At 43.4% G+C, this 22240-nt stretch overlaps 1 protein-coding gene across 6 annotated transcripts in view; it reads right to left on the bottom strand.

The window, feature by feature from the left end:
* Positions 1 to 1491: 1491 nt before the first annotated feature.
* tbc1d4 (TBC1 domain family, member 4) overlaps positions 1492 to 22240 on the bottom strand; it is a 318286-nt gene continuing 297537 nt past the window's right edge. For 4 of the 6 annotated variants that reach the window (XM_085998495.1, XM_085998496.1, XM_085998494.1 and 1 more), the window contains 4 exons: positions 13371 to 13530; positions 9543 to 9712; positions 5685 to 5861; positions 1492 to 2833 (listed from right to left, as the gene is read on the bottom strand). In XM_085998495.1, coding sequence (XP_085854621.1) covers positions 2558 to 2833; positions 5685 to 5861; positions 9543 to 9712; positions 13371 to 13530 — 783 coding nt within the window. In that variant the 3' untranslated portion in view covers positions 1492 to 2557. Of the gene's footprint in view, positions 2834 to 5684; positions 5862 to 9542; positions 9713 to 13370; positions 13531 to 22240 lie in introns of those variants that run through there. The other 2 variants (XM_085998498.1, XR_015079695.1) reach the window with 2 other exon arrangements.

The following is a 22240-nucleotide window of genomic DNA, read 5'->3' on the forward strand; positions in this document are numbered from 1 at the left end:
AGAGTTGAGTTCAAGCAGAACCCTGTTACTTTAGCAAAATACTGCGGCTGCTGGAAATCCGAAATAACAACAGAAAATGCTGGAAAAACTCAGCAGGCCAGGCAGCATCCGTGGAGAGAGAAATAGAGTCAACGTTTCGAGTCAAACACTTTGACAAAGAGTTTGACTCGAAACGTTGACTCTATTTTCTCTCCACGGATGTTGCCTGGCCTGCTGAGTTTTTCCAGCATTTTCTGTTGTTATTCCTGTTACTTTAGGATTGATCTTCATCACCATTGAGCTAAAGGAGCCTGCATTGTGTTGAAGTAATCTCACTCCTGTTCAGCATTCTTTGTTACTCTGAGAAGAGGGTTTTTGCCTTAAAAGGCGTATTTACAAAATGTATGCACTCTGCAAGTTTGCAGGGTTATGGGGGGAAAGCGGAGGTGTGCGACTAAATTGGAGAGCTCTTTTCAAGAGCCGGCACAGGCACGATGGGCCATAAGAACATAAGAAATAGGAGCAGGAGCAGGCCAATCGGCCCCTCGAGCCTGCTCCGCCATTCAATAAGATCATGGCTGATCTGATCCTAACCGCCAATCTACTATCACAGAACCATCTCCTGAATCTAACAGAATTAGACACACGAAATAGGAGCAGGATCAGGCTACACAGCCCCTGGGCCCGCTCCGCTACCCACAGGGCCATGACCGATCCGAACCTAGACTCATGTCCAAATTCCTGCCCGCTCCCCATAACCCTTTACTTCTAGGAAACTGTCTATTTCTGTTTTAAATTTATGTAATGATGTAGCTTCTACAGCTTTTTGGGGCAGCATATTCCATGGACCTACCACCCTCTGAGTGAAGTAGTTCCTCCTCATCTCAGTTTTGAAAGAGCAGCCCCTTATTCTAAGACTATGCCCCCTAGTTCTAGTTTCACCCATCATCGGGAACATCTTCCCCGCATCCACCCGATCCAACCCCTTCACAATCTTATATGTTTCAATAAGATCGCCTCTCATTCTTCTGAACTCCAATGAGTAGAGTCCCAATCTACTCAACCTCTCCTCATATGTCCATCCCCTCATCCCCGGGATTAACCGAGTGAACCTTCTTTGTACTGACTCGAGAGCAAGTATGTCTTTTCTTAAGTATGGACACCAAAATTGTACGCAGTATTCCAGGTGCGGTCTCACCAATACCTTGTACAACTGAAGCAATACCTCCCTATTTTTATATTCTATCCCCCTAGCAATGAAAGCCAACATTCCATTGGCCTTCTTAATCACTTGCTGCACCTGCATACTAACCTTTTGAATGGCCTCCTTCTGTGCTGTAAGCTTCTATGATTTTGCAAACTCCAGATTGTTTGAGGCACTTCTAGGAACAAGTGTAATGCTCTTCACACCGGTGTATTCTGTTATAACATGGCTACACAATTGGTATTAAAATATAACTTATTTTTGGTGGATACCAGTCTGAAAAATAAGGACAATTCCATACATTTCAGTTCACTACAACCAGCGGTTTGAAGTTATCTTCTTTTATTTGAATTTCTTTGAGTTGGCCTGTTGCAAGATGTTTCAAACACCATCAGACAGCATAAAGGAGAAAATAGGCTTTGTTTTACAGAACCCGCACCGTTACATAGTATACAGACATCACTTTATATGATTTGGTTACATTGATAACAAACGCGCACACAGTGGAGAATTAAACACTGTGGAGGTCAATGGTTGGAAGAAATGGTAGTGGCAGTTCCAATTTTTTCGATTTCCTTTCTTAATATTGTCCGTCTTCGGACTTTAGCCAGTTACGTTGCATAGGGAAGAGGCTCTGATTCGCTGGCGCACCACGGCACCAGCTGACCTGAAAGCGGTAGGATTTGGCACTTTGCAAGTACTGGTGTTTAAAGGGGAGCTGGTTAAATGCTGCCCTGTCCCTTTCTTCGACAGCAGCCAACCATTTGCAGTCATGAAAAAATGAACTGTTTTGATTATTTTTTATTAACCACCGTTAAGAGAGGTTTCGGATTAGAAACGCGCTGTTCTTTTGGAGAGGAAACACATTCTTTTAATTTTTTTTCCCAAAATCAAGTTTTTTTCCCCCTCCCCCCGACATTTACCAACATGATTTTTCAACAAGTCGACTACCGTCCTCACCCCGGTAACTAAATATGGCAGGAAGAGAAGAATTGTCACCGAACCATCACCATGTTCTTTTGCTTTAATAATCAAGTAGCTCCCCCTTGCTGAAGTACAAGAGATACAACAGAAGCTGTAGTCAGTAGAAATTTTTCAGTTTCCAACCGTGATGCTAAAATTACTAAACCTCGAATAACCCAGCTGAAGGAGTGTTAAAGTTGTTTTTTTATATAAAAAAAAATAAAAGGACATTTTGGGTGCCACACTTCCTACATTCCCCATACTTACAATACAAAGGCCTTCATACAATTGCTCCTGGGCCACATACCATGTAACGTAGTGGCTCAGAGGCCTAGTAAAGCATGCACTTTCCTCATAATGGCTAGTGGGCTCCTACTGCTGCGCTCCCCTTGCTTTTTGCTCTTCCCCTTTTCATGGCTTATTATTTCCTATTTTAACTTTGCTACTGTCCACCTCTTCGTCCATCGCTTCTGGCTTTCTTGAGGAGAGAAGCCCCGAGTTCTTCCTTGGCAGAAGCTCCCCGTCGGACAGGGCGTCCGGGGGCAAATATTTGCGCATGTGTTCGATAGTCTTTAAGTGCGTCTGCTTTTCCTGCTCCATTGTGCGGATCAGGAGCTTCATTTTGCTTTCTCGGCTCAAGATGCTCTCAATGCTGGCTTCCAGGTTCTGTATTTTGAAGCGGGTGGCCTGTGGAATGAAGTGGGAAGGCACTGCTTAGCGGCTTATTACTGATACAGAGAACAAGCAGAGCAGGCAGTATAGCAGTAGGCCTTTTACCAGAACGTGTGCACCCGCGTGACTCCTGGTCAAAATACAGTGTTGGCACCTTTATTCACCTCTTTTTTTTTTTTTTAATTGTCCTCTAATTTTCTTCCTCTTTTCTGCCGGCTTCTCCTGAAATTCCACAGACACGGCCATCCCTCTGCACCTCCCCTAAGTTGCCATTCTTCACGCGCGGCTTTCCCGGGCGTGCTGGCAGGCTATTTGACCATGGAGGGGATGCTGGCATCACAGCCTAGCTTGATCCGATCTTCATCAGCCTTCCACATACGTACGCTTTATAGCAGGGGTCGTGGAATCATGATCAAGAGAGGGAATCCTGACTGATTTTACCTCCCTACCCCTCACCCCCCGCCATCTTACCCCACAAGCCCAGGATCACCTGTGGTCAGCTAACTCCGCACAGATCAACGCTCTATCTGGGACCTTCCTATATGGCTCAGTTCCACACCGGGCAGTGCTTAGAATCACTATGGGCTGCTGGTGGGCAAGGTTCAGCAAATAAACCCCCGATAGAGGGAATCGTCTCAAGTCCCCAACTCTAGGAAAATACATGTGTGTGGAATTCATTTTAACCTGGTCCAAAGCACTTACATAAACCATACCCAATGTCATGAATCTTACCATTCATGTAGAAATGACTTATGAGATAACACTGGGTGGCCAGCTGGTGGCGCCATCCAAGGAAAGTATAAATACTCGGGCGTGGGCCCAGCTTGCTCAGGACGTTTTTGTAACCAGGAACTAGTGATGTAACTAGAATCTCATGGTTGTGAAACAGTTGATTAAAGCCTTGTTTTATATTCCAACCAAGGGCTTAGTAGATATCTTACATCACCCTAATTTTTAAATTTGAAGTACTATTGGGCTAGACCTTTTCCTATTGGGCAGGTGGTAAAATCTTACCATGCTATTGGGTAAATGTTTCGGGTCTTCACCCGCTGCCAGCACATATTGGACCACCCCCGATTTTCCAATCAGCCAAGGTATGTCGCCATGGGTTTCGACTTGGAAAAATTTGCCCTCTTATTTCTGATTTTGCTACTGGCAGTAAACATTAACTTCTAGGCTGAGCTTAGCCTGGTTGGCAGCACTCTCACCCTGTGAGTCAGAAGCATGCGCATTCAAACCCGTAATCTGGGCTGCCACTTCCGTTCAGTACTGAGGGAGGGCTGCAGTGTTGGGAGGTGCCGTCTCTCGGATGAGACATTAAACCAAGGTCCCTTCTGCCTTTTCAAAATATTAAGGATCCCGTGGCACTATTTGAAGAAGAGGAAGGAGTTTTCCCCATGTCCTGGACAGCATTTATCCCCTAACCAACACCATCAAAGTAGACTAAGTTGTCAATGAATTCAACTGCTTTTTGTGGGATCTTGCCATGAGCAAATTGACTGCTACATTTCTCAACAAAACACTGACTACAATTCACAAGGAACTCATTGGCTGTGAGGCCTTAGGGATTCCTGAGGACATAAAATGCACTATACAGATGCAAATTATTTATTTATTTATTTCTCTCTTTCATTGTCAGCTGTGGCTCAGTGGGTCGCACACTCGCCTCTGAGTCAGAAGGTTGTGGGTTCAAGTCCCACTCCAGGGACTTGAGCACATAAAGCTAGGCTGACACTCCAGTGGAGTGCTGCACTGTCAGAGGTGCCGTCTTTCGGATGAGACGTTAAACTGAGGCCCCATCTGCGCTCTCAGGTGAACGTAAAAGATCCCATGGCATTATTTCGAAGAAAAGCAGGGGAGTTATCCCCAGTGTCCTGGCCAATATTTATCCCTCAACCAACATAACAAAAACAGATTATCTGGTCATTATCACATTGCTGTTTGTGGGAGCTTGCTGAGTGCAAATTGGCTGCTGCGTTTCCTACATTACAACAGTGACTCCACTTCAAAAAAGTACTTCATTGGCTGTAAAGTGCTTTGAGGCGACCGGTGGTCGTGAAAGGTGCTATACAAATGCAAGTCTTTCTTTCTTTCTTTCTCTCTCTCTTTCTCTCAATATGTAAACATCAGCCCAGTGATATTAGGCCTGCTGTCTTGTCTGAGAGATTAACCATTTGTACAAAAATAACTTTGACAGTACAGATTAATAGGGGCCAACACAAAAAACTGAATGAAAATCAATAATGGTCAGCTCATATTTAGCAGCAACTGCCATGACAGGATTAAAATTAATTACATAAGAACATAAGAAATAGGAGCAGGAGTAGACCATTTGGCCCCTCGAGCCTACTCCGCCATTCAATAAGATCATGGCTGATCTTCTACCTCATCTCCACTTTCCTGCACTATCCCCATATCCCTTGATTCCCTCAATATTCAAAAATCTATCAATCTCTGTCTTGAATATACTCGAAGACTGAGCCTCCACAGCCCTCTGGGGTAGAGAATTCCAAAGATTCACCACCCTCTGAGTGAAGGAATTTCTCCTCATCTCAGTCCTAAATGGCCGACCCCTTATTCTGAGACTGTGACCCCTGGTTCTGGACTCCCCAGCCAGGGGAAACATCCTCCCTGCATCTACCCTGTCAAATCATGTAAGAATTTAGTATGTTTCAATTAGATCACTTCTCATTCTTCTAAACTCTAGAGAATATAGGCCTCGTCTACTCAATTGACCTGGCAAAAAATATGAAAATCAGACGGTACGCTAACTGCCCAGCAGAAAATATAGAGGGCCTTTAACACCATGAGACACTATCATTTAGTCCTTTTACAGAAGCAATTTTATGGTTGGAGCCATTGTTACCTGAAGTTTCTCCAGCAGCTCCATATTCTGTCTCTTGAGCTGACAATTTGCTCTCTCCAGTTTCTCCAGACGATCCCCATCATCACAGGGCGATGAAGCCTCCACCATCTCATCTTGCAACACGTGGTATTCTACCTCATAGGCATGGAGCTGTTTGGAAATGTCCATCTCAAATACCTACAACACACCCAGAAACAATTCACTCAAAACAGCAACTAAAGGAGTTTCTGTTTTAGAATTACAGTTAGAGAAGCTCGTTCTGTCACACGGTTCTATATCCAAAATTGGATTATGGCACTGCCCGCAGAACTTAAATACAAGTTATCGTAAAACTATCTCTATATGCTGATCAAAAATTTAAGATTAATCTTGTGCACCCATAACAATGAAATAATATTGGCCCAGAAATTGCTAGAGTTCGCTGCGCCCACCATAATTAGTGTGGAAAAAAACCCAGCAACTGGTGGCGAGGAAGAGATGCGGCGTGTGTTGCAGATCACCACGAATTGCTGAATGATTTGCACGCCCATGAGTTTCAAGAAATTGCTGGATTTGCGCCAGAAATACGAATGAGGCTCGCCGCTGACATTTAGGGTTGGCATTTCATGTCATAAGGACCTCGTTATTGATGTGATTTATGGTCCTGACCTGAAACTCATCCTTGCGAGGCCCAGAAAGGGAACAATCGAAACTGTGGCGTCTCACTCCGGCAGGTAGTTCATTGTTCTTGGAGGGTTTTTAAAATTTAAAATTTTACTTTTAATCTTGCTTTTCCTTTGTCTCTTTTTGCTCTCTCTCTTAATCTAATCTTTATTTCTCTTTCTGTACCTAATTTGACTCTAAGTCACCCTATTTCCTTCTCTGCCATTCCCTCTGTTTCTTTATCTATCCTTCAATTTCATTGGTTAAGGAGATAGACCATTGGACCCGACGTTCAGGAGGTCCCAGGTGCACCGTTGACCCCGTTATCAACTCGCACGTCCAGCAATGTGAGAAAAAAATAGAATTCACGCCGTTCACCGCGTGATGGCCCGTTCCGGCAAGTTTTGGGCCAAGGTTTTACTCTTCAATGCTAACGTTCCATTCGATCAACCTGCATCCAGTGTGAGATCTGTTGATCATTGAAAAGGATCAGCCCAAGGAGGATAGCATGAGATTGGACCGCCTGGACTCAGAATAATAGTGCTCGCCTCTATGTATATTTGTGTGCCGTCCCAGAAAGCATACACTGAGTGTCGGAGTGAACCTGAGGCAAATTCTGGACCCAGCTAAACTAGGAAAAGTTTGGGATATATGGGGAAAGGGGTTTAAAATCCTCACTCTTGGCTCCATTTGGGTCACTCAGAATGGTTGGCTACACAGGAATGAGAGCCAGCAGGAGGTTTGGTTACCTGTAAGGAAAGTTCCACCCGTCTTCTGATTTAATTGCGGTGCCTCTATTTACTCACGTGCTCCAAGTGTGGGCTAGTCACGGGTAGGGAACAGTATTTGTTTGAATGAGTTCTCTATTCAGTGGTGGGAAACATAGCCGAGGTTCTTGCTGCCGAGTTGTGATCAGCAAGAGGGATTGGAGAAGTGTTTAATAGGAAAAGGTTTAGGGCAGGGCCAAAGGTAATATGGAAGGGGTCAATTATCATATAGGCAGCAGCAAAGATTATAGGGGACTGTGGGTGAATACTATCACCCCCATATTCAAATTTGTCTGCAATCCTTCTGCCCATTTACAAATTTTATCTAACTGACAAAAATGTCCGTCCTATCACTGAACATAGAGGGGTACTATTAACAGCCATGTATATCCCACCTACCCACCTAGCTATAGCAACTAGCAGAGGGTCAAGCTGAAATGGAAAAACACACATGCATCATAAACTAGAAGTAACAAAAGGCTGAGAATTGCAACAAGACATAGAGAAAGACAAAGAAGATGAGAGTAAGAGTGAAGAGAGGATTAGTGAATGCTGCTGTAAAGTCCATTATAAAGGTCATAAGGTCAATACTGTAACAACTTGCATTTATATAGCGCCTTCAATGTAGTAAAATGTGCCAAGGCGCTTCACAGGAGGGTTATCAAACAAAATTTGACACAAACTCCCTACGGAGATATAGGATAGATGACTAAAAGCTTGGTCAGAGGGGTAGGTTTTAAGGACCGTCTTAAAGGAGGATAAAGAGGGATAGAGGCAGAGAGGTTTAAGGAGGGAATTCCATAGCTTAGGGCCTAGGCAGCTGAAGGTTTAGTGGTGGAGCAATAAAATCGGGGATGCGCAAGAAGTCAGAATCGGAGGGGCACCAAGATATCGGAGAGTTCACAGAATCATACAATGATACCATTTGGCCCATCGTGCCGGTTGTAGGAGGTCACAGAGATAGGGAAGGGCGAGGCCATGGAGGGATTTGAAAACAAGGGTGAGAATTTTAAAATCGAGGCACTGCCGGACAAGCAGCCAACGTAGTTATATATTTTGGAAGCAGATTGGAACTGGAAGAAGCATCTCAAACAGCCTTTATTAAGCACTTTGGAGCCAACCGTACAGGTAGATAATACACGAAAGGATGGGACAATACTGAAATGCATAGGGATGCTTCTGTATCCCATACAGGATATGAATACAGGCTGTGTTGGTAAGACATTTCTGGGATATTGGGTCACTCAAACCCTGATAATTTACGCTTCCTGGCTAAATTATCTAAAACTTTCTTCATTATGGTAGCTTAGGGTAAATGAAAGGAAACATCTTTTACACGCAACGATTGATGTTAGTTTGTGTTGAATTATTTCATTAATAGAACACAGTTCGATGTGTTCACTCACATTCTGTACCACTGACAATCATGTCCCTTGGGCTGGGTTGACAGTCAGGACCTTCTGTGAGTCATCAGGAACATGTGTTAAACAACCTGCTCAAACACCAGCCACTTACAAAAGTGTTATAACAATTCAGAATCCTGAATGGAAGTGTTTTTAAGATGTTAGCTATTAGATTGGACAAATATATGGGGGGAAAGAAGATCACTTAAGTGTAGCACAACTGTGCTACATAAATGTGCTGTATAAAGCTGCACTTGATATGTATTAAACAAGCAATAAAACATACTGAATAAAGTACTGATCACTGTTGAGGGCTACTGTGCTAACAGCATTACTTAGAAGTGATCAACAGTGTCATAAACCTTAGTCTCTTTCTGTAACTTGAGGTCAAATACTTCAAGACTAGTCTGTAAATTACAAGTAACACTAGCTTTACTGCTCCTTTGGGCTAATACATAACTGTTAACGGCCTTATATTATCCCACAGGCTGATTTATGGAACAGCACACAAGAGGCCAGGCTATACTTATGACCACAGTGTCTTTGTAATATCAGAGGCAGGCACTGAGATGATAAAACACTAAATCGCTATGAGTATTAGGAAAGGTATTCAGTTTAAAGCTAGTACCCCACATGGAAAAATGTTATTGGTTTAAAAAAATGCAAAAATACTTTATTTTTATATTTCCATAAACTTGGTATTCTATTTCCTCTAAAGTAAATGATTCTAAGGTTCAATCTGAAAATCATTGATTAGTAATTCAATTTTAAATGACCAATAAAATACAGGTAATGGAACTAAAGAAGATAAAAAGAACATTTTAATTCATTTTTTGTGGGGGCAGTTGCAAATTGTGACTTGTATAAAACAGGTTAATAGAAAATTAAGATCACATTCATGGAGATATTTGTACTATCATCGGACTAGCTATGAGATATCCTTTATACGTGTCTGACCCTCTTTAAAAACTTCAGAAAGGCCTCAACAATGCAAGTCCTGGCAATGACATCTGCAGGTTTACAGTGCTAAATGATGATGTTAGTACCTGAACGATCGTTTTCTCCATTTGCGTGTGACTCAGATTTGGAATGGTGGACTTTAAGAACTCTACAATGCTCTCGAAGCTGTCACACTGCAGAATTAATGTCTCGTGACTGCTCAGCAGGCTGAGAGCCACCTTAAATATCATGTCAGTCCCTTGGAAAAACATTATATCTGTTTTTTGGAAAAGGAAAGAGAATACAGACCCACAGTCTTCATGTTAGTCAGAACACTTCATACGAACAAACACTTTCAAGCCAAAATTCTTATCTATTCATCGGTAAGTGGAAAGTTTTTTTTTCTAATCAGTACTAGGTTGTTTGGTCTTTGAAATACTTCAATACTGTATGATTTTTTTTGACATCTTAGGACCCCAGACAGGCCAGCTCCCCCAAGGAGGTCCCACAGGAGCCATTTACGAGAGCAGCTTACCTGTGAAAACATGCAAGCTGCACAGCTGTGATGACTTTCCAACAGTATTATTCATCAACACCGTCAAGCACTACAATCGAGAATACTGCGTTGCTCAAGGGCTGTTCTTAAGAATCCTCCAACACTATCCCACAGAGTGGTCAGCTGTAGGCCTGTGCTCATAATTCCCCACGTGGCGAATTCTTGCTTGGTAATCTGCTACCTTGGGCAGTTGCCAAGAGGAGGTAGGACACATTCCCACAGTCCCAAAATGCATTGAGGTCTCTGGGTTTATCATAAATACATGCACAGCTCAGTAGAAGTACAAATACGTCAGAGCTCTTTGTATACGGTGAACCCCACCATATAACTGCAACTAAACAGCATATATTAGCCCCTCTCGGGCAGAGGAGTTACCGCTTCTGTTACCATGGTTACCGCTATCCCGTTCTGATTTCCTCCCTCAAGTGAGAGGCACCTCTTCTACGACACAGCTGCAAATGAGCAATGCAGGACCGACTAAAAACTGCAATTAAGTGTGCACCTTGGCTTTGAGCATTCCATTTATTCCTCAAGAATTGGAATTTTTTTTTAAATTTTACCCCCTCCCTTTTCTGTGCTTGCTGAGGTGAGAGATAAGTGTCAGGAAATGGGAACAGCTTCCAGGTTAGGCTCCCACTATCAGATTTGGTGCTGTGCGGTCACGTGTAGCACAGGCCGAGACTGAGTGAAAACACCCAGCAATTGTTCTGAAATGCAATCCTCAGACACATTCAAGTGCGTCCTAACTGTGTGTGGAAGCTTTTAAGCAAACTTCGTTTTCGAATACTCTGTCACAATAATGTGACGAAGCCACAACCTCAGAAGGACGACTGCAACAACAGACATTTTCCTTTCTCACACCAACCTGTAATGGGACTATACATAGGTGTCAGCCAGTGGCTAGCACGCTCGCCTCTGGGTCAGTAGGTTGTGGGTTCAAGTCCCACTCCAGAGACTTGAGTACACAATCTAGGCTGACACTCCCAGTGCAGTGCTGAGGGAGTGCCGCACTGTCAGAGGTGCCGTCTTTCGGATGAAATGCTAAACGAATCAGCTGTCTCCGGAGGACATAAAAGATCCCACGGCACTATTCGAAGAAGAGCAGGGGAGTTCTCCCAGTATCCTGACCAATATTTATCCTTCAACTAACATCTCTATAACAGATTACCTGGTCATTATCACATTGCTGTTTGTGGGATCTTGCTGCCCTGTTTCTTACATTACAACAGTGACAACACGTCAAAAGTACCATTGGCTGTAAAGTGCTTTGGGACATGCTGAGGTCGTGAAAGGTGCGACAGCATTGCAAGTTCTTTCTTTACCAACTTATACTAGGTCATGAGCAGTTTAGGGTTGAGGACCCCCAACCATTAGGAAGTTTGTTGAAACTGCCTGAACTCATTTTGCATAGGACCCTTAGAACCATAGGATAAAGGAGACTTTCATCCTTCAGTCTGGGCTGCATTTAAACCCAGGCCCCAGGAGAAAGAAGAGTGTTTAACCCACTAAATCACCCATTTTACTTTCAATTGAGACTATTCCAAGTGCAAAAGATGCCTTAATACTTCCGATATCTTTAAATGACCCAACTTCCATGTATCTCTAGACGTTATTTGCTATTTTGCAAAATGTGTCATTGGGGCTAAGTTGGAAATGAAGGGCAGGTAATTTATATATTTTAATACATGCCATATATTTTAACAGACTGTCATATGGCTAGGTTCAATTTTGATTCGATGACTCACTAGAATTTGAACAGTGTCTGTATGTGCTATACAAAGCCCTGGTTAGACTACACCTGGAGCACTGAGAGCAGTTCTGGGCACCACACCTTAGGAAGGATATATTGGCCTTGGAGGGAGGGCAACGTGGATTTACCAGAATGATACCTGGACTTCAAGGGTTAAATTACGAGGAGAGATTACACGAACTAGGGCTATATTCCCTGGAATTTAGAAGCTTAATGGGTGATTTGATTGAAGTTTTCAAGATATTAAGGGGAACAGATAGGGTACATGGAGAAAACTATTTCCACTGGTTGAGGAGCCTAGGACTGGGGGCCAGATCTTTCAGGAGTGAAGTTAGGAAGCACTTATACACGCAAAGGGTGGTAGAAGTTTGGAACTCTCTTCTGCAAACAGCAATTGATGCTAGATCAATTGTTAATTTTAAATCTGGGATTGATAGATTTTTGTTAACCAAAGGTATTAAGGGATATGGGGCAAAGGCGGGTATATGGAGTTAGGTCACAGATCAGTCATGATCTCAATGACAGAACACGCTCGAGGGGCTGAATAGTCTACACCTGTTCCTATGTCGACTTACTGCTCAATGCCAATGTGGGTGAGGGGGTCACTTAAATTCCCACCTGACCTACTAATGTTAAAATATATTCATTTTCTTGTAATATTTACATTGCTAATAAGTCATCTAAAATACCCCTATGTTGAATTGTTAAAATGTATTGAATTTGGAGCTTTGACTGAGGTAGTCCAAAGATTGGGCACAGGCACGATGGGCCGAATGGCCGCCTTCTATGCTGTATCATTCTATGATTGTGGTGATCAAAGGCAAGTATCCCAGTCCATGCTGCTGAATAACTGATCTAAATAAGAGATCAATAAATAATTCCAACAATCCGTAAGCTCATTTTATTCTATTGAAAACCAATAGATAGGCTAATAGCATTTGGAAAGAACGACTCTTATTGAAAAGGTCACTGAACAAAATAATAAACATATCACAGGTAAGACAATTAGTGCTGGAATTGGCTATCACATCATTGCAAATTGGCTGGTTGAAGCCTGTAAGCAGCTTCTAATTATCTATCCTGGGGTGGTTTGAAGTATGGGAAAACTTTAGGAAGGGAAAGGGGCGAAGTTTCACCATTTGTATGTTTAACCATTTTTCATTGTGGTATCTGCTGTGTTGTACACAGGGTTCAGATCCATCTGCTGCCCAGTTACAAGCGGGATAGTTACAAACTGTGCTGATGAAATGTCCCACAGGACATGATTGTTCCTACGCTACAGCAGGCCAAGGAATGGGAAGGAGAAAGGAATATGTTTTCTATGGGATCCAGCTAGGTGGGGTAGAACAGTGGAGATGTGAGGAAGGTCACAAATTCCGAGATTTTTGCATGATTACCTTTGGGACTGAGGGCACTTATACGGAATTTTCCCTCAGGAGATTAGGTAGGTGTAGTGGAGTCCATGCTAAGAGAGACGGTCTCAGCAAAAATGAGCTTGACAGGCCAAACAGTCCTTTCTTGATCCAAGCCTGCTTGTGTTCAAGGAAAACGTTACCCAAAATCCCAATTGGCAGGAAATGCTTGTTCTACGTCAGCTATGACATTCTGAACAGGAAGACCATCACTTACCAAAGACCCTGGCTACGAATCCCAATGGGAACTGGGAGGCGAAGAAGGTGAGGAACCAGGGGGCTGCGTAGAGGCTGGGGCTGACCTCATTGTCCTCTAGGTGGTTGTACAGATCCCGATGGTAGTCGTGCAGAAGTCTTGACAGCTGGTACATCTGAATCTGCCCAAAGGACAAAGTGCTTTCAGTATGTTTTCAGCAGGCAGCGTACACATCTTCCTGCCACTCTGTGCTGAGCGGATTCACGAGCTCACCGATCTAAACACACACACATAATGTCAACTAAAATACCTCCCGGCTGGTATTTGTGCAAGCTTACCCTGTATTTATATATTACATATGATTTAAAAGTATAAACTTTTTAGAATATTACTGGTTAACCACCAAAGAGATTAGAGTAGCTGAAATGTTAACACTGACTAACATGAGCCAGTGGACTTACAATTGCACTGATCACTCTCTAAAATGTATTCCATAAATTTTCACCGCCGCCTCTGCTTGCAGTAGTTTACGTTTTTGTTAAGGGTACAAGATCGCAACTCTCCCAAAGGCTCAGTGGGTTAGCGGATCTCACCCTGGCCAGCGCTACAGTGGCCTCAGTGCCCCCTGGGTCGCGGAGAACGGAAAAACACAACCAAGATTCCCAGGGCCGAGCAGTATCCAGTGACCTTTGCTGGAAATGCACAAGAGCAGTATTGGGCTTGGCTCCAGCCTCATCCCCCCGCCCCCGCCACAACCCCGACTGCAGAGAATAGCCTGCCCACACTCAAAGGTCAAGGCTCCAAACAGGAAGAACAACTACTCTGCTGGGGTACTGGAGAACAACCTCTGCAATGGCAACTGTACGCCAGGAACATGTCAACAGCTTCAGGAGGGAGGGACACAAATTGGCGAGGAGAAAAAACTAATGGGAAACAGATGTGCAGGGTGAAGACCCACATTGTAGGATAAGATATATGTGGATTAAGAGAGGGATTATTATGCTAATGAATCAATTTCTTTTGTTAAAAAAAGTTATTTTGAAAATGCCTCTGAATTTAAAAGTTTTTTTTTTAATAGAATAGAACATCTAATATAGGACATAAGTTCAAATGGTTGTAATGTGTAGAAGAGAAAATAAAGTAAATCAGGGAGTGGTGCTTAGAGAGTGCCAAGTTTGGGTTTAAAAAGCCTGAAGATTGTGGGAGGAAGGGAAGGCTGAGAGGGCAAAGCACTCCCACACTTTCGACGTCCTGGGAATGAACGGTGAGCCTTGATTTCAGCAGCGTGATGAGGTACAGAGCAGGAAGAGCCTGTAGAACAGTGTACGTGTTGTTCAGGAGCAGCAACGCTCAGAAAAGCGCTGACCATAGTGGTATTAATATAATGGAGTGTTAATATAACAGAGACTGTCAAGAGATTGAAACCATAGTTAGGATCATTCACCATAATGCTTGCCTCATCTGTACTTCTCTCATCTAGTCCCGAGTTGTATTAATTGTTACCATCTTTACGGGTTTATCAAGTGTACAGTGAAAGACTGTGTGGAGAGTGCATGTGGCAGAATTCACAGCATTGTATAATGACTCATAAGTGATGCACGCGCAAATGTTGTTCTGTTTTGTTGAATTCTCATATATTCCCTCTGAAGTTAAAATGGCCAAAAGAGAAAGGTGGTTTAAACCACTAAATGAGAGGGCAGGCCCGCTGGGCAGGGTCTGTGCGGCCCTGTCCGCTTGTCTTTTATCCCCTTTCAATACATTCCATCTGTGGCACTGAGCATAAATGAGATATGAGAGAGAGAGGTAGGACAATCACAGGGCAGCTAAACTCTCTTGTTTTTTGGACTAATACCCAAGGTTAGGGTTAGGGTTAGTGCTTTCAGATATATATTTTTTTTTAAATAGTCATTTTTATTGAGGTTTTCTAGCTGGTCAGATGTTTGAGGAGAAATCCAACCATATATCATCGTTTAACATGTAATCCTTCTCTTGGCCACAATAAAAAATGTTCCAAGGCAGGAGGTGACTGTGAAGTCCTGAGGCTGTTCTGTCAAACCCCTTGAACCTTCCATTCTTTGTTTTTAAACACTAGATGATTTATGGTAGGTCAGAACAAATAAACACATCTGGTATCATGTTCCTAGTCTTACCATATGGATTTAAAAAAAAAAAAAATCATTATTCTAATGTCTAAAAGTCAATTTTTTTCCATTCAGAATTGGAAAAGTTTGAATGTAAAAGGATCTGCTGAGCTCTTTTGAATTAAATGGGTATAAATGGTGCACCTCCTACATTAAAATTTGCCTGAATCTTTACCCCTTTTTTTTTTTTTACTGCCCACCATCTTTGAAATCTTGTCTTAAGTCAGACTCCGAACACTGAAGGAACCATTATGCTCTGTTACAACGGCATTAACTATTGCAACTTTAAACAGAATTATTCTCAACCCAAAGGGTCCCGCAGTGCAGCTGATATTATTCAAAAGTACAGTGCTGGATTTATTTTTTGCCCAGTACAGGTGCAATAAATAGTGAAGATACAAAATATTATAATTCCACAATATAAAGTACTCCCCACCCCCCACCACCACCTACATAGTTCAAGCAAAAACATTCAGCCGCATGTACACCACCAAGAAAGATCTGCCATATTGGGTCTCTTCTCAAATCCTGAGTCACTTTGGTGATGTGGTTTATGGAGGCTACCTAGACGTACTCCAGTGTGATTCCATTCATTTCTGTATGAGTCCAGACATTGGACTGATCTGCACACCGGCTGGTAATGAACGGAAGAGGAAAAAAAGCAAATGGTGGGAACAAGAATCAGCTGTAGGGACAACCAGATTTAGCATACAAGGGGAAGCTGGATAAGCACGGGGGAGAAAGGAATAGAAGGATATGCAGATAGGGTCAGATGAAAAGGGGTGGAAAGAGGCTTGTGTGGAGCATAAACACCGGCATTGTCCAGTTAGGCCGAATGGCCTCTTTCTTTGCTGTAAACACTATGCAACATTTCCCAACCCTGTACCATTATAGCACGCACCCTATCCTTGTACCAAACATTGCTGGAATGGTTAAGGACACGAGTGGAAGCCCACAATGACAGGTTTCTGTGGGAGGTGACACACTTTGCTTATATAGTATCTAGCCGGTGACATGTAACAGACTGGGGCTGTACCTAAGTATTGGAGGGAAACCCAATGTTATATTGATATCCGAAAAAGGGTGTGAGATAAGGGCCAAGAAATTACGGACCTGTTAAGATTAACATTCGCAGTGGGCAACTGGCTTGACAGCATTATGCAGGATGTTCATCTATTTGGTGCGGAGACCATTAGTAAAGCGTTTTTAGTGTATCGAAAACTGCCAAAAAAACAAGGGTCAGTTGTGGAGAAATGGCTTTAGTCATGGAGCACTGCAGAGGATAATTTTCTTGCAGTCTCACTCAGTTTTTCGCTTCACCTGAACTTTAATTTTAATAAGCAGTTCTACACCTCTCGTGAAGGAATATTTCAGCTGGTTGTACAGTAGCAAATGCTCAACTCACCAGCCCTGTTTCAAATCAGGGGGTCAATTAAAGTAATGGTAAATGAGCACTGGTAAAGCACATACATTGGACATATTTTACGTGGATTTTCATCTAGAAACTTGTGGTAAAAATAATGACAGCAGAATTGAGGGAAAGGCAGCCACACAGAGGTTAAAGGGCAGAAAACAAAGGGTACATGGAGAGTGGTGTTCCAAAAGGGTTTACATGCAGGCTGCTGTTATTTACTGTGTATGACCAGGCCTTAGGAATTGAAGGAACAGTATCAAAATTTGCTGATTACATTAAATCAGGTAGGGGGAATGGTGGGAATAACAAATTCTGACAAGGACTGTGAAAGACTGCAGGTGGACATAGATAAGCAACTAGGGTGGGCAGTTAGGTGGCAGATGCAGTCCACTGTGGAGAAATGTGAAGTATATTTTTGAAGTAAAAATATACCTTAAATGGTAAGACTGAAAATGGAGGCGAGGAGCAGGGTGACCCTGGTATGTAGATACAGAGGTTATTAAAGGTGACAACATGAATAGATAAGGCAATAAAAACAGCATCCACAGAATACAAAGGCAAGGAGATAAACTGAAGGCGCACAAAACCTTAGGTCGCAGGTGCAGTACTGCGCACAGTTTTGGGCATCCCATTACAGAAAGGATGTAAAAGCAGTGTAAAAGGTGCGTCACAGATTCATTGTTACGTTAACAAGGATGAGGTCCCAGTTATGAAGAAAGCTTTGAGAGCTTTGGTCTTTTTCCACTGAAACTGAAAAGGTTAAGAAACGGCCAGATAGAGGTCCTCAATATTAGGAAGGGTTATGATAAGGTAAATGGCGATAGACTGTTTACATTGGTTGGTGAGATGGTAACGAGTGAGTAGAAGGTTAAGATGCGATCTGGTTAGAAAAAAATCTCACGTGAAGCTTCTTCACACAAGATGTGGTTAGAATGTGGAATTTACTGCTGTTGATGGAGAAACCATAAGTGTGTTTAAAATGGCATTGGATTGTTGCTTGAAGAATATTGAAGGGTGTGAGGCACTCAAGTGGCAATAAGTTTAGATTTGATGGGTCAAACGGACAGTTTCTGTTTATGTTTTTTGCCACTATATTCTTTATCGACTTTCCTAAACTTTTCCCGAATGCTCACTGTACTGGAAATGTAGCAGGTCTGGAAGCACTGAAACCGGTGATTTGCAAAATAGTAATTGAGTTTTGCAGTCATTCATTAGCCCAGAAATATTGCTTTCATTAGAACCACGCATTAAAAACTGCTAGTTTGGTGATGCCCGGCACATTGATGTGGAGGATTTATAATGATCTCAACTGGTACTATACCTTCTTGCTCTTTCACTATCATTCCCTTCCAGATTACCACCTTTACCTTATTTTCCATCCTATATCTGTATACAGGCCATACTTAAAGTAGAATAGAGGAGCTCCTGCAGTGCCCTTTCTACAGGCGAGGGGATTTGTCTTCCAGTGATAAGATTCAAGTGAACGTTCTCATTTGGTGGGGTTACTTTTCCTGCCATTAACAGTCAAAGGTGAAAAGATCACTAGACAGTTGTAAATTTATGTGCAATTAACTTGCTATATTATTTCATAGAATCGTAGAACACAGAAGGAGGCCATTCGGCCCATCTTGCCTGTGCCGGCTCTTTGAAAGAGCGATCCTTAGTCCCACTTCCGCACTAAAAGGGTTAAATTACGAGGCCAGGTTGCATAGACTAGGCTTGTATTCCCTCGAGTGTAGGAGATTAAGGGGTGATCCAATTGAGGTGTTTAAGATGATTAAAGGAGTTGATCGTGTAGAGAGAGAAACTATTTCCTCTGTTGGGTGAGTCCAGAACAAGGGGGCATAACTTTAAAATTAGTGCTCGGCCGTTCAGGGATGATGTCAGGAAGCATTTCTTCACACAAAGGACAGTGGAAATCTGCAACTCTCTCCCCCATTAAGGGGCAATTGAAAATTTCAAATATTTTTGTTAGGCAAGGGTGTGAAGGAACCGAGGCGAGTCGATGGGAGTTAAAACTACAGATCAGCCGGGATCTAGGAGCTGAATGGCCTAGTCCTGTTCCGAAGTTCCTAAATCCTGTACACCGACCACCGTGGATGGACTGAGAGCCTCAGAGCGCTCTCAAGTGTAAACATCAAGGGGGTGAAGTCGAGCTGGTCCAGTAGCGCGAAACGGGCTCGTGGCGAATCGGCAGCCCGCTTTACGCCACGCCCGGACACTGAAGTCGCTGGAAAATCGGGCGCGGTTTAAAACGGGCTTGCTACGAGCCCGCTTTGCGGCACTGACTCAGACCTGCCTGATGGGCAGCAGAGGGGCGTTCTAAAGCACGACCGTAAACTTGGAAAACTGTGCTGACGGGACTCCTCGAGGTAGACCTGAAAATTATTTTTTTCTTTTGTAAAAATCCATCGCATTAAGAACCTTGGTGTGCCGTGTAACGCAGACAGGAAACCGGCTGGCTGTAAAATCTGCTTCTGCAGGGTTTCTCTTCAGCCCTTATCCAGCAATCCTTTCAGGAGAATGATAGAAGAGCTGAGCAAAAAGCTGGGAGCAATAACCAGAGGTAAAAAGATCACCGAACAGCTGTGAAATTATTTACGTGCCTGCAATTTATCAAACGGAACAGGTTCCCAAAATGTAAAATACTGTAGCACACGGAGGAGCCAAGGTTAATCCCACGCTGGATCTGAAACAGGACGATACATCGCCTTTACTCCTCTAGGCCAGTCAATCTTATTGAGTAATACTTCACAAAATGTGCCTGCTTAATAACCTTGTTGCTTTATCGAATGGAGAACAGCTTTAAAAAAAAATACTAGCATGCCACTCGCGGCGGTGCTCAAAGTGAGGCAGATAGTAGGCCGGCCTCCATTTAACCTCTCTGGCCACAGGGGATGTACCAGAGGACTGGAGAACAGCTAACGTAGTACCATTATTCAAGAAGGGTAGCAGGGATAAACCAGGGAATTACAGGCCAGTGAGTCTAACATCTGTGGTGGGGAAATTATTGGAAAAAATTCTGAGGGACAAAATTAATCTCCACTTGGAGAGGCAAGGATTAATCGGGGATAGTCAGCATGGCTTTGTTAAGGGTAAATCATGTCTAACAAATCTGATCGAATTTTTCGAGGGGGTGACTAGTGGGGTGGATGAGGGAAATGCTGTGGATGTGGTGTACATGGACTTCAGTAAAGCTTTTGACAAAGTCCCGCATAGGAGACTGGTCAAGAAGGTAAGAGCCCATGGGATCCAGGGTGCCTTGGCGCGTTGGATCCTAAACTGGCTGAGTGGCAGGAGGCAGAGGGTGATGGTCGAAGGTTGCTTTTGTGACTGGAAGCCTGTGTCCAGTGGGGTACCTCAGGGATCGGTGCTGGGTCCCTTATTGTTTGTGATCTACATAAATGATTTGGATGAAAATGTAAAAGGTATGATCAGTAAGTTCGCAGATGACACGAAAATTGGTGGGGTGGTAAATTGCGAGGAGGAAAGCCTCCGGCTACAGGACGATATAAACGGGTTGGTCAGATGGGCGGAAAAGTGGCAAATGGAATTTAACCCTGAAAAGTGCGAGGTGATGCATTTTGGACGGACAAATAAGGCAAGGGAATACACAATGAGTGGTAGGACCCTAGGAAGTACAGAGGGTCAGAGGGACCTTGGTGTACATGTACATAGATCCCTGAAGGCAGCGGAGCAGGTAGATAAGGTGGTTAAAAAGGCATATGGGATACTTGCCTTCATTAGCCGAGGCATAGAATATAAGAGCAGGGAGGTTATGATGGAGCTGTACAAAACGCTGGTGAGGCCACAGCTGGAGTACTGTGTGCAGTTCTGGTCGCCTCACTATAGGAAGGATGTGATTGCTTTGGAGAGGGTGCAGAGAAGATTCACCAGGATGTTACCTGGGATGGAGCGCCTCAGCTATGAAGAGAGGCTGGACAGGCTGGAGTTGTTTTCCTTGGAGCAGAGAAGGCTGAGGGGGGACCTGATTGAGGTGTACAAAATAATGAGGGGCATAGATAGGGTAGATAAAGAGGAACTTTTCCCCTTAGTGGGGGGGTCAATAACAAGGGGGCATAGATTCAGGGTAAGGGGCAGGAGATTTAGAGGGGATTTGAGGAGGAACTTTTTCACCCAGAGGGTGGTTGGAATGTGGAACTCAATGCCTGAAAGGGTGGTGGAGGCAGGAACCCTCACAACATTCAAGAAGCATTTGGATGAGCACTTGAAATGCCATTGCATACAAGGCTATGGACCAAATGCTGGAAAATGGGATTAGACTGGACAGGGATGGATGGGCGGCGCAGACACGATGGGCCGAAGGGCCTCTTTCTGTGCTGTAAAACTCTATGACTCTATGACTCCTGTCCGGGTGGGGCAGCAGCCAGATTTTAGGCCGATTTTAACCGCCGGGCCTCATTTGCAGGCTGACCTCCCCGACCAAAACTGCCGGGAAGTCAGCGGAAAACAGCTGCCCGGCCGTTAAAATCGGGCCGGCAGAGGGAAGTTGCCGGGGACCAGTGGTAATGGTCTCCAGTACTGAGGAAAGTGGATAATTGGGGGGGATTATTTCTAAGCAAGAGCAGGTGCATCGTTTTGAATGTCTAATCTAACGGACAATAAATAGATGAGTGCAATTGTTTTAAAACTATGCCTGCCACTGTCTAGACACAAGGCTCAAATAAATTGCCTGAACTTCAATCATTCACTTTATGCTGTTATTGGGATGGCTCAATTGGCCACCTGCTCCTGGAATTAACTTTCAGAAATAAATGTCTAAACTGCAAAAAGTTTGAAAATGACTATGTTATTATAAACCAGGAGCTTTTATTTTTTTTTAATTTGTCTCCCTTATTTACAGTGTACAAGTTCAAGTTCAGCGAGATTTCGTAGAGGTGTTCAAAATTATGAGTGGTTTTGATAAGGTAGATGGGGAGAAGCTGTTTCCACTGGCAGGAGGGTCATTAACCAGAGGACACAGATTTACGATAATTGGCAAAATAGCCAGAGGGGGAGGTGAGGAGAATTATTTTACGCAGTGAGTTGTTATGATCTGGAATGCGCTGCCAGAAAGGGTGGTGGAAGCAGACTCAATAATAACTTTTAAAAGGGAATTGGATATATACATAAAAAGGAAACCTTTGCAGGGCTATGGGAAAAGAGCAGGGGAGTGGGACTAATTGGAGAGCTCTTTCAAAGAGCCGGCACAGGCACGATGGGCTGAATGGCCTCCCTCTATGCTGTATCATTCTATGATTCCTCCATGTGAAAATTTGATACCTGAATTGAACTGAATGACTTTCAAATAGATATACTGATTGCTATTACCCTGT

The sequence above is a fragment of the Somniosus microcephalus genome, chromosome 10 (genome assembly GCF_052327205.1).
Source record: "Somniosus microcephalus isolate GS21.2 chromosome 10, FLI_Smic_1.0, whole genome shotgun sequence".
NCBI lineage: Eukaryota > Metazoa > Chordata > Chondrichthyes > Squaliformes > Somniosidae > Somniosus > Somniosus microcephalus.